Below are 12,578 nucleotides of genomic sequence, written 5' to 3'. Positions count from 1 at the left end.
TTTTTCTTTATCTAACGACAAATCTATCGAATATATATGTAGGTATATAGGGAATAAAGAACAGAGATTGGCATAATCATTTATGAGAGATCTATTTTTTGTAACGAAGAAGATTAGGTATTAGGGAAATTTTAAACATATATGCAGAGACACAGAGAGAGTAGAATAACATTTGTTTTAAGCGCGGCATAACTAAGCCATAGAGGTTTTGTTTTTGCTTTAAGTATCATTAGCATCATGGTTGTAATACAACAATTTATAGCTCAACAGATTACAACGAAACAAATTGAAACTGTTTTTCAAAATTTCATATGTGGTGGTTATAGCCCGTAATCATTTTTGAGGTTAATATTTCTGCTTGTATGTATGTGTGTTTTTTTTCGGGGGATATAATTGTTTTTAAATAATATTGAATTATTTTGAATGCAATTGAATTATTTTGAATGCAATATATATGTTTTGCTGTGTTATTATAACTCTAATATGAGGTTATTATTTCTTTTTGTTAAATAGATTTTTTCAATTAATTATTTATCTGTTTCGAATTTTATAGCTTATTAAATAGAGATTTATGACCGTTTTGTTCTTGTTGTTGTTTTTCTCTTTATCTTAGAAAACATCGTTGAGCTCCACCACGGACATATTAAAACTTGTACGTTGTAGTTAGTGTCTCGCCATTTCCAAACCACCTTCTTCTTCCATTTTCGAGAGGAATTTTATGGCTCTATGCTGTGGTTCGGTTTGCCTTATCATATCAATGAGGGCCAATAATTTTTTAATGCCAATGAAAACGCTGTAAGAAAAAAGAAGAATGGAATTTACTGTTTTTGTGTGGAGGGGAATAATTTTTTCAACACCTACCGTTTGCCACTCATTTTCTTGCCAATAGCCTGGAGTTCACCCTTGCTAAATAGATCACAATCCTCTAGTACGGCAATAACTTGTTCGGGAAGTGATAAATTAGGTACATGTAGAACAGATGTAAATGCGGTCAACATTTCCATTTCTTCCAATACTTCACTGTAAATAAAAAAAGAAGGAAAAGAAAATAGGCGTTGCGAATTATTTTGCGGCAAATATGTTCCACATTAGATTGAAAAATCTTTTGATGCTGTATGTAGCAGATTTTTTGAAGTGTAGTTCATGTAATGTTGTTTATGATATGATTAATGGTCTGCTCCCGTAGTGCAATAATCTACTACTTTTTACTACGATAACGAATTTTCATTATGATATGGATGAAAATAGTAAAATCTCGTAGATTCTTGCAGTACGGGAACAGTCCATACGTAATATATTGTTAATTTTAAGCTTTTGGAGTAGTCCATGTAATGAAGTTTTTGGAATCGCTCATGGCCCTTTGGGGCTAGGTTCTCGTTTATGAAATAAATTGAATTGAATGTGTGTTCACCACTTACCGCCTGCTGGAGGTAACCAAAATCAAAAGTTTACGTCCTTTTGGTGGTTGTTTCTTAAGTAATACTAAGAGGGCTTGTAATGTCAAATTGGAATAACGTGGTCCAATGGGACCATAGTCCAATAAACGTTCAACATTATCGACAACAATGCAACTTAACATGCTACGATAGGCATCATCGAAAATCTGAAAGGACACACTTCTATAAAAAACAAATTATATTAAAAAAAAAAATACCCCTCCTTACCTTTCGAATGTGCAAACATTTGGCAGATTCGGTATAGCCCACCATATCCTCTGGTGAACACACCTTAACAAATGGAAAATCGGACATTTGTGCCAGTTTAGCTGCCAAAGCAGTTTTACCAGCATTTGGAGGGCCCTCAATGAGTACGGATACCAAACCGGAGCTTTCAGTAGCACGGGCCTGTTGAACATACAACATACCATCTTCGAGAATGTGTGACACCGGTTGACCCCAGTTGATAATGCCGCGTACCAACATTGTTTCCAACACCTCCTGGGCCGTACCGAATGCCGGCTTAATATCATTTTCCAGGGCATGGAAGAAATCGGCACGTGTAACTTTTAGTTTTTCCATAGCCTCGGGGTCGACTGTCACCTTGGCATCGGCCTTAATGAGACGATTCATTGCTGTCGATTGAGCGGCACGCACCAAACCTTCCAATTCGGCACCACTGAAATTCTTCGTGGCTGCGGCCAATTCTTTGCAATCTACATCGGGTGCAATTTTATTAAAATCACGCATACGTTTGGTGTGAATATTCAAAATCTGACAACGGCCCTGTTCGTTGGGTAAACTAATTTCCATTTGAACTTCTAAACGGCCGGGACGCAGCAAAGCTTCGTCAATCATATCACGACGATTGGTCATACCGATGACAAGAATGTTGTTCAATTGCTCCACACCATCGATTTTGGCCAACAATTGATTGACAACGGTATCGTGAACACCACTGTTGCCGGCCACGGAACCTCTTTGTTTGCAAATGGCATCGATTTCATCGAAAATAATTATATGTAGACCACTGTTGGGACCCAACTGGAAAATGTATAATAACAAAAATTTTATTTTTAAAATCGTTTTAATTTCCAATTTCGTTTCTACTCACCCTCTTCTCCTCCTCCTCAGCTTCGGCAAACAAACGACGAATATTGGCCTCAGATTCACCAACATATTTATCCAAAATCTGTGGACCATTGACAATTTTCGGTTCACGGGCATTTAACATTTTACCAATTTGCCGAGCCATAAGTGTTTTACCAGTACCGGGAGGACCGTACAACAAAATACCCTTAACGTGCTTGCAACCCAATTGTTCAATAATTTCGGGAGGTATGACACGTGATGCAAAAGCACGACGGAAAATGGCATTGAATTCTTTATCCAAACCACCAATTCCCATTTTACCGAAATCCCAATCAGGATTAATAATCGATTGCCGTACAATTTTACCCTTAGATTTTCCTTGTAAATTCAAAGCTGAATTTTCAGCTTTCTCAAATTGTACAATTGTATTGCCCGTGATACGGCCAAAACGTACCGAACGTGTTGTTGTCTCTTTGCCTTCGCCCAAGGCTTTTGGATCGATTGCTAATTGAAGGATGAGTTATTAATTTTGTTGTTGTAAGAAATTGTTTGTCGTTTGGCCTACTTACCTTCAAGTGTTTTAACAGCCAAGCCCAGAAGTTTTTTATCCTGGAAACTGAAGACAAGAGTTTGGCCAACTGTCAAGGCCATGCCACCAAATTGCATTAGAAAATCCTTGGCCATTAAGTCGGAATCATAGGGTTCTTGGGAAGTTCTGAAAGTGGGCAAAGTTGATGGTCATTTGATTTTGGTTCGCAATAAAATTGATTTATAAAAATCAGATAATAAAAAAAAAATATTAATATTTTATTGGGATATGGAAATAAAAGTAATTTTTAATTTGAGATTTGAATTTTAATATGAGTCGATTTAAGACAAAATTTCTACGAGTTATCTTGGACTATATTTCACAGTCTGAGGTGAAATTTGTGAGAAACGCAGCCTTTTGGGAGTAACATTTTCTTGAAATCGGACCAAATTATCTGCAGTATTATTATTTTATTGACTCACACATGACATGTATGGGGGTAATGGTCAAGCGTGGTTGTGACCTACATTATTCACCTGACATTAGCCCAATTTTGTAGGGCAATAATCGTCTGGTGCCAGAGAATTTCAATACCCCACATGAATTATGACTACCTAATCGCTTATGGCACATCTAGACATATCCACCCTCCCAGATAAAGGGCAATTGAAAAAGTTTTCCAGACATTTTCCGGGTGTGGCAAATGACACCATACAATTTTTGTATTCTTTCCAATACCCTTCTTATCCAAAAAAAAATTTTGTCACTTTTTCGATTTTTATGCACTCCCAGTATAGTATTAATCTCAACACTTAATTCTCCGAAGGCTATGTGATTCGACGCGACACGAATCTCACTTGGCCAAAGGCTATCGCCTCAGTTAATTGTGTAAAAACAACAACGTCGTACTCTCTTCTTATCTTATTTTCAGGTTTGCAGGATGAACACAATGGATCCGAGTGGAGTGGCGGCTGATCTATTTTTCTAATTTGCTTCCACCGTTTTTTTTTTTACTTTTTGATATTGGCACTAATAATTTTCATTTCATATCTTAAGGTGTTCGCTATTATTGATTGAATAAGTAATTATCGAGGATTCCAGTGGCATCAAGATAACTCAACTTGTCATTCATCCCGAAATATTTAAGTCATCGATTTTGAATCATCAGCACTTTACGATATAAACAATAAAATTTAGGCTCGTGAAATTATTTCAATAATTATTCAATATTAACAAAAATTAGTCACAATCATGCATGCATCCCCCCTGTATTGCTTCATATGAGTAATACCCCACAACAAATACAATATTAATGCAACAATAAATCAAATTATGTCGCATTAGAATGACCTCCTTTTTTTCTGGGGAGGTGTTGATACCTAAATATATATAAGATACATAGCATAACTTACGTTTTCTTTTGCAAGAAATCTGTCTCAAATGAGACCAAGGTAATGACATCTGAATGGGCATCAAAACGATATGGACGAACTTCAATATCTTGATTAATAGATAATGTGGCCCATTTGCGCTGAACCAATGAGAAACCGATATGGCCGCGTGGCACTTCAGCCGTACGTTCCAAAGCAAAAATATAATGTTGACCCGGTCCGGGTGAAATATCTGCATACCTAGAGAAAAAAAAGAAGCAGAAGAAAAAAATCAATAACTTTCTTTTGTGAAAACAACAACAAGAATACGTACTTAACATCTTCCGGAAAATCATTAACATTGACAATGGCCTTGTTGGTCAACGATAACTCGTCTGTGGGACATTTGGTGGCTTTCATGCGCTATAAAAATTGTTGTTAACCAATTAAAGAGGGGGTTAGGAAACCGACCGATTTATCCAGATAACATTTATGCTTACATAGGACATTTTGATTTAAGTGATTCCAAAACAACAGCAGCCGCAGAAACAAACAAGACGAGGTGACTCAATGAAAGAGGAGGTCGTCGTCTACTGATGAAATAAACAAAAATAACAAACAGCTGATTGTGCACTCTCTCCCTCTCTCTCTGTATGTACTCTGCTCTCTATTTTTGCCAAGTACACGTAAAATATCCGGCTCTCTGTTTACTATAATTTTCAAAGTGGTTGTTTTCCTTGTTTTTCCTTAAATGGAGGGTGGTAATGGTGGTGTTCTTAACAGCCTTCCTTTTTTTGCTCCACTGCCAAGGGTGGTAGTGGTGGGGGGTGAGCTTAAATGAAAATTTATCGATCCAATGAAAAAAGTATTTTTCTTCCTCAAAATGTTATATGATATAGGTATAATTTTTTAATGGAATTTTGCACAGCATTTTCTGTTTTTCATTATTTTTATGAACCAACATGAAGGATATAATTTGATTTTAATTTATTGCAAATATATGGAAACTTACCTCGTTTTATTAGATCTTTTTTGCCTGGAAGATTTTGTGATTTTCACTCTTGTAATTATAATATTTTTTCTGTATGTTAATAGTTAAGAATTGTAAACGGCAAGGAGCTGTTGTCGGGTAACTTCTCCTTTGAATGACAGCAGCTAAATGATGTTTTCTTGGGGTTTCGGTGGAGCTAATGGCAAAAATACTATCGATAGCATGCATTAGTATCGATATTTAAACGATAACTGTGTGAGAAGAGTTCATAGTTCATGCTTATATGTTATTGCTAACGGCGTCAATTGAGGAACATGTACGAGGTGTGGTCTTTAAGGAATTTATAATAAAAAATTACCAGTTTTAAAAAATGGTAATTAAAAAAAGTCCAAAGACCATTATAAGCGAAGATTTTTAAAATATTTATTCAAGAAACGTTTAAGGAATATTTTAATTATTTTCCAAAAAGCGGGAATTTGTTAAAAATATTTTTTTTTTCAAAGAATATATACAAGGAGAAATTTTTAAAAATATTACTTTCCCGAAGACTACACCAAGGATAAATTTGGCTTAAGTTCAGTTTAGGGGCTCATCTCCGATTTTTCATATCACGGGAATTATGGACTTCCCACATGAAAGTCATATATTTTCGTGATCAGGGAGACGAGCCCTACATGTAGCAAAAATTTCAGAAAAATCCGAGATGAGCCCCTAAACTCAACTTGTTCCATAAATTTCTTTAAATGTATTCCCAAAGACTATAACAAGGATGGACTTTTTATTTTATGCTTGGATTATGGTATAATTATGGAAGGTAGTCTCATTTGAGAAATGGATAATGGGAAATTTATGAAATAATTGGAAACATATGACTTCATAAGCGACTATATATCACCAGTCCTGATATTTATAGATGTTGTTATTCTAGTAGATACGACTGAAACCGAAGTAACCCTCCTCTTTCTATACAAACGGATCCAAGATGAAAGAAGGTACAAGGGTTGGCGTCTACTGTGAAAGGCTAGGCCTTGAACTTACCTACGAGCTGGATAGCAACTGTAGTGTTTTCCCAGCTGAAATCTTCGCGATTTGGAAGACAGCGGAATTGATAAAAAGTCTGGATGCAGAGATCGTTGAACCGGTGACTATCTTTGTAGATAGATAAGCGGCTCTGAAGGCCATCAAATCCTGTTACATAAAATCTGAGGCCCTCCTCAAGTGTAGAACAACAGGTTTGAAAGAACTTACAGCTATCGGCTGTGTTCGATACCAGGGCACCATGACTGATTACTTTAAACTCTGATCCCTCTCTCTCTATCCCCCTTCTTTTCTTCTGATCACAATGGACCTGACGGTCTCAGAGTGCTGTAGCCACATTAGTGACAGCACATCCCCAAACCCAACCTATGCAATGAATGCGTATATTCTTCAGGCTCACATTCGACAGTAGGCACAAAATTCATTCAAAAGTTTATCAACTGCTAGACGAGGATTCGGCCTATACGTCAGGATAGCAATATACTTTCTGCGCAGTTCCTGCTTGGGTGTTTCAGAGAGACTCATCCTAACTATCATTTTGTGGATAAAATTTCCTCACCCAGGATCTGACTTAACGAGAAATGTCTCCAAATGTATAAAATCGAATATTTAAAACAGCAAGTTGGTTTGAATAGTATTCATCCTGATGCCATTGTAGTTAAAGCTATAAATTAAAATAGAGCTAACACCGTCCTCGGAGTCAATACAACTTTTCGCACAGTAGTTTTTGCTTAAACACGTCCAATTTGTATTTAGCACACAGTAAGCTATACCTATTCAATTATCCTACTAAGCCTACTAAACTTACAGCGGAAGATCTGCAGTTGTAACCATTGGAAGTAGGCACATTTTTTTGTTAAATGAAAACATATCCTGAGCCTTGTTACCATGGAAATATCGCATTGAATATATCTTGAAATTTTAAACTACCAAAATGAAAACAACATTGTTATTTATTTTATTCGTTTTTTTTTATTGTTGATATTATCAATTAATACAAGTTCTGTTCTGTTTTTTCCTTTACTTTTTTTCTGTAATATTTTTTGTTTAATGGTATTTTATCGTTTGATCTTTTTATTTATTTACTTTTGATACGTTTTGTTTTATTTCATTCTAAATGGTACATTTCATTGCAGATTAATTTACCATTTTGCTTTGTTTTTCTTTTTTTGTTCTCCTTTGGAAAATATGTGAGTATGAATTTGTTGGTTTTTTCTTTTTTCAAATATATTTAAAACATATATAATTGTTTATTAAATATAAATTTATCGTTTTAGTTTTTTTTGCCTGTTTACCATGTATAATCCGTGGTCGTATAATGTTTTTTTTCTTTTTTTGTTTTCTTGTTTGTGTATTTGAGTAACATTTAAAAACTTTTTATTTCGCTTGATCATGATTTTCCGCGTTTGTCTTATTACTGTGTTGTGTGTATATATTTTGTTTTTTTCTTTCATTCAATTATTATATACGATTATTTATCAATATAAGTTAATTATTCAAAAAACACCCTTGTGTAAGATGTTTAGTGTTTTATTTTTTGTTAATAAATTCGATAAAATGTTGTGTTTTTTATTCTTTTTGTTGTTTTAATGATAATCCTTCATTTCTTATTTTTCTTTTTGTCTCTACTACTTTTTTGTATTGTTGTATATTAATTTCAATTTAAAGAAATTTATAAAAGAAATCTTCGTTTTTTCCGTAGTAACAATGATGTTGGCTATGGTTTTGAATATCTCCTTGTGGTTCGTTACCATAGAAACTTTTTTTGCGGTTTTGTTGGCCTGCTGCAATTTTTTTTACTTTGGAAGGGGAAGAAAGGAGGTTGTTTAGAGATGTTGTTTTAGTGCCCATTTTTTCGTTTAAACGTACCATTCCATTGTCTAAAAATTTTATATAGTTATTTTTTGTTTTTAATTATTAAGATTTAAGATAACTGTTCTTGATGGTCATCAATAAAGCAAAGTGAGAGGTTTGATTTGTCGTATAAGATACACCGAATGAGAGACATATGTTTAAAGTGGCTGATCACAAAAAAACTCGCACTCTCTATATAGCACAAGTTTTGATTAGTGCTTTTCTACGACCTGTATCTGAGGATCGACTAAAATTGGAAACGATTTAAATTGATGAAACTATTCTCTATATAAAGCGTGGATTTTTAAAGAATATTTTTTCTATGCCTTCTTTAGAGCGTAGAAAAATGTTCGTCAAGAATCCACGACTTCTATAGAGTGGAATTGTTAACACCATAACTCCACGATTGGCCGCTATTGTGTACATCTAAATGCCTATCCATTGCAGCACCATAATGAGAATGGTCTAACTAGTTGTTATCCACAATACGTCTTCCGACTTCGGTACTCATAACATTGCTTTATTTTTCTTAATAAAACCTACATGATGATTATCGTATTTCTAAATCTGTAATTTATGACGTTACGAGGGTTTCTATTTATATTTCTAGGACTTTGTCTCCTCTTGCATGTGGTATATCGAAGACATGAACAGACTCCCTCCCTGTTGAAGTTTTTTTTTTATAATTGGCCAACAAAGTTGTCAGGTTACACTGCATTCGTGAAACCTGTAGACACGATGGGTAGGACCCTGGTAATCTTCCCCTTTTCCTGGTGGCTACACACATCCATCCTCATTCACTTCACAATAATTATAGCTATCAATTTGGTCCGGTCATTACTCTGAGATGAAACGCCTAAAATATATTTCCTGGTTTGACATTATGCCCTTGATCGGAATGAGATATATTTCACAGAGATTAATAATAATTTAAAGGTAATCTGGTCGCGAAAAATTTAGGTTTCTTAAAATGTTTATGGATTAAAAGTTGTTGGAGAGGAGTAGCTTATTCCAAAATATAAATAACAACTCTCGTAAATTGCCAGAGAGAAAGATCGTTGATGTATCTCATGGAGTATATCGTCATCATAAATGCAAACGGACGTAACTACAGAAAAATTCGAAATTGACTTTTTGATGGACGAAACAGTATATGGGAACTATATCGAAATCTGAACCGATTTTCACGAAACTTAACACACAGTGATGTGTGTAGACTCAATTCAGTGCGCTATGCAAAATTTCGTGCAAATTGAAAGAAATCTAGGGGCTTTAATGCACCATTTACACAAAATCGGACGAACATATATGTGGGAGCTATGTCTAAATCTGAACCAATTTTCACGAAACTTAACACTCATTACCCTAGACTCAATTCAGTATGCTATGGAAAATTTCGTGCAAATCGAAAAAATTTAGGAGCTTTAATGAACCATTAACGTAAAATCGGACGAAAATATATGTGGGAGCTATATCGAAATCTGATCGATTTTCGCGAAATTTAACACACGTCACTCCGGACTCAAATATTATTAGTCACACTTTGTTGTACTACAAATGCGTTGTGGTTACGTCTTCTTGTTTCAGAAAATATCACGTCAAAAAATTTCCAGTCATGCTCCATTTTTATAGGTTTTTCAACGTTTTTATCCTTCTCCTGTAAAATTAGTAAAAGTGTAGTTACGTCCGTTTGCATTTATGATGACAATATATATTATAACATGTTCAAAATTCATCGAATATGACGAGAAGGTGCCCTTTCTATAACGTAACATTGATGGGGGCGTAACTTATGTTCCATCTATAAATGAGTGCAGAGATATGTTTTCTGTAATGGATTTACACAGAGAATAAATGAGCCCGTAGTGCAGACACACATACATAGATGTATATAATAAAAATTAGCTATTGGGCTCCACACCAAATGGAAAATCTTAAAAAATATAAAAAATGGTTTACCAATAAAAAACGAAATAAAAAAAGAAAATATACAATTTTGTTTTTTTTTTCTTGTTTCCGTATAAAAAATCATACGGAATCTTATATTTAGAATTTGTTTTTGTTTTTTTTTTTTTTTAATACTACCAATAAAAATGGGGGTATAATAATAATTATTATATATATAAATGTATAAGACGGTTGTGTTGTCATATAAATCGAAAAAAAAATTAAAGAAAATACATTTGTGTTTGTATTCCCAATTAATAAAAAATTAATAAACAAATTAAAAAATATATACCAAAAAAAAGTATTTTAAAAAATGTGTAAAATTGTAATTAAATTTCTCTTATACAAGAACTTGTTCTAAGTAGAGAGAGATGGTTATCATAATTCGTTAGTTTAATTTTTTCGGGATTTAATGATTTGTTATTCATTCTTGATGTGTGTTTTTTTAAGAAAATATGGTGGTGGTAGTGGTAGTTATGGTATATTGTGTGCTGTTATTTCACAATACATTTAAAAAAAAGACAACATGTGTGAAAGTTGAGGGGGATTGGTTTTGGGAGGTGTATATATGATGGGGGGGTTTTATAATAATGCTTAAACCAAAATCAGCAGCTGCAACAGCCCTTAGAAGACGTATTTTTTTTTTTTTAAATTTTATATAAAAACATTGTGATTTTTTGTTGTTGTTGTTGTCGAGGGAGGTTGTTTTTTGTTTCTGTGTGGTGTGGTGTTTTTGTGGGTAGTGGTGGTGGTGGTCGTGTTGTTGAACTTTTTGTTTTATGTTTTTTGATTGGCATACAATTGTTTTCCTTTTTTACTTATAATGTATACATTTTGATTTGTTAATTTTTTCGTTTTTCATTCATTATAAACTATTAAGACAAAAAATGCATATGTTGATCCTCCTCCTACTCCTTCGCCTAATTCTCGTAATTTTTCGCCCCGTCCATGATTATTTTCATTGATAAATGTTACAGCAGCATCTTACTTAACAATCAGTATCATACCAGGCAGCCAAGTTGTTGTTGTCATTAGGTGGTGTAGGCATAGCATCCAAATCGAAATTCAATGCGCCAGCATCAATTTCACCAACATCCATATCCATGGAATATGGTGAAGTTGGTGCAGCACTGGGTGGAGCACCACCACCACCACCAGCGCCTCCTACGGGACTGCTGATTTCTAGACCCTGCATCGAGTCTATTGGTAGAGTATCATATCCTGCTTGAATTTGTTGAAGAAACAAATGAAAACAGAAAACGAAGAAGAAGAAAAATATTGAAAATTAAAATAATGTTTATTACAGTTTTGTTTGTCAATATATGTATGAATATTTAATAATTATCTATTAAAAGAATCAAAATTGCAACAAATTATAAAAAATTGTAATTTGCATTTCATATTAAAGCATGCTACGACGTTGTGTACTGAATAAAGGAAATGAATTTATATAAGTATGATTTATTTTAGTATACTAATGAAAATCGGTATGTTCATGCATGTAGTGTGTGTGTGATATATGTATGATATATTATAGTCGAAATCGCTTATAACAGCAGATTGAAATCTTAAATCTAAAAGTTCTGCTTTTATACCCTCACAGCCGTCGTATGTCTAAATATAACGAAAATGTGCCTCATCGAAATATTGGTTTTAGACCCTATCAAATCCGTTTCAGCAAATTTTAAGCTCGAGGGGGCTCCAATCTTCCGATTGAGAGATCTGTGAAACCACCCATTGGCTATTTCACTGGCAAAATCCGCTTGTTCTGGGACCGCCTCAAGGAGTCATAATTTTAAAAATTTGTTAATTCAATACCAAGAAATACCCGATTCGACCCAAAATTTTCACATCGTAACATTTTTACCAATCCTACGTCATGCCCAAAGATGAGACCCATCGGTCCATACCTTCTGGTACCTGCCCACAAAGTTTAAAAATTGTTTTAATTCAATACCAAGCGAATTCAATGCCCGATTTGACCCAAAATATTACATATCGTAAAACTTTAGCCAAACTCCTTCTGCTACATTCCCCATAAAGTGTAAAAACACACACAGATGGTCAATTATATGATAATAAAAAGTAAAAAAAGTTTGTAGTAATTCCGTGACCTCCGCAAATCATAGGCTGGGGGTATTTATCTGCCGGAACACCGACTGACACTTTTTTGTTGTTTCTACAGAAAAGGGTGTATTTTTTTCCAGTCAGAAACATTCGAAGATTTCAAAAGTGCGGTCTTAGACTAGTGCTTACTGTCAAGTATTTTTTTTTTAGGTTCGTTGTGCCAGAGTTCATTGGCTCGTTCGTCGAAGAACGCC

At 34.3% G+C, this 12,578-nt stretch overlaps 2 protein-coding genes across 2 annotated transcripts in view; both read right to left on the bottom strand.

The window, feature by feature from the left end:
- Nucleotides 1-578: 578 nt before the first annotated feature.
- On the bottom strand, nucleotides 579-4,850 carry LOC133334488 (vesicle-fusing ATPase 1). Its single transcript, XM_061542781.1, has 8 exons — nucleotides 4,762-4,850; nucleotides 4,470-4,688; nucleotides 3,098-3,243; nucleotides 2,551-3,032; nucleotides 1,665-2,480; nucleotides 1,419-1,603; nucleotides 862-1,020; nucleotides 579-793 (listed from the first exon to the last, which is right to left on the bottom strand). The coding sequence occupies exons 1-8, from the start codon at nucleotides 4,845-4,847 to the stop codon at nucleotides 664-666; spliced, it is 2,223 nt and encodes a 740-aa protein (XP_061398765.1). The 5' UTR covers nucleotides 4,848-4,850; the 3' UTR covers nucleotides 579-663.
- A 6,394-nt stretch (nucleotides 4,851-11,244) lies between these two features.
- The window catches only part of LOC133334486 (armadillo segment polarity protein), a 30,760-nt gene continuing 29,426 nt past the window's right edge, over nucleotides 11,245-12,578 (bottom strand). The window contains exon 7 of the mRNA XM_061542779.1: nucleotides 11,245-11,478. Within this exon, the coding sequence (XP_061398763.1) occupies nucleotides 11,246-11,478 (233 nt within the window). The 3' untranslated portion in view covers nucleotide 11,245. The remainder of the gene's footprint in view (nucleotides 11,479-12,578) is intronic.

Source organism: Musca vetustissima, unplaced genomic scaffold (assembly GCF_032173495.1).
Source record: "Musca vetustissima isolate MV318-11 ecotype Yass unplaced genomic scaffold, APGP_CSIRO_Mvet_v1 utg93351, whole genome shotgun sequence".
Taxonomy (NCBI): domain Eukaryota; kingdom Metazoa; phylum Arthropoda; class Insecta; order Diptera; family Muscidae; genus Musca; species Musca vetustissima.
The sequence above is the reverse complement of the archived record's forward strand: the minus strand, read 5'-3'. Positions and strand labels throughout refer to the sequence as shown.

Coding starts and splice junctions, on each gene's coding strand:
- LOC133334488 (XM_061542781.1), bottom strand. CDS start 4,847: ATGAAAGCCACCAAATGTCCCACAGACGAGTTATCGTTGACCAACAAG. Junction 3,244..4,469: donor GATTTCTTGCAAAAGAAAAC/GTAAGTTATGCT, acceptor GCCCACTTTCAG/AACTTCCCAAGAACCCTATG. Junction 1,604..1,664: donor AATGTTTGCACATTCGAAAG/GTAAGGAGGGGT, acceptor GTGTCCTTTCAG/ATTTTCGATGATGCCTATCG.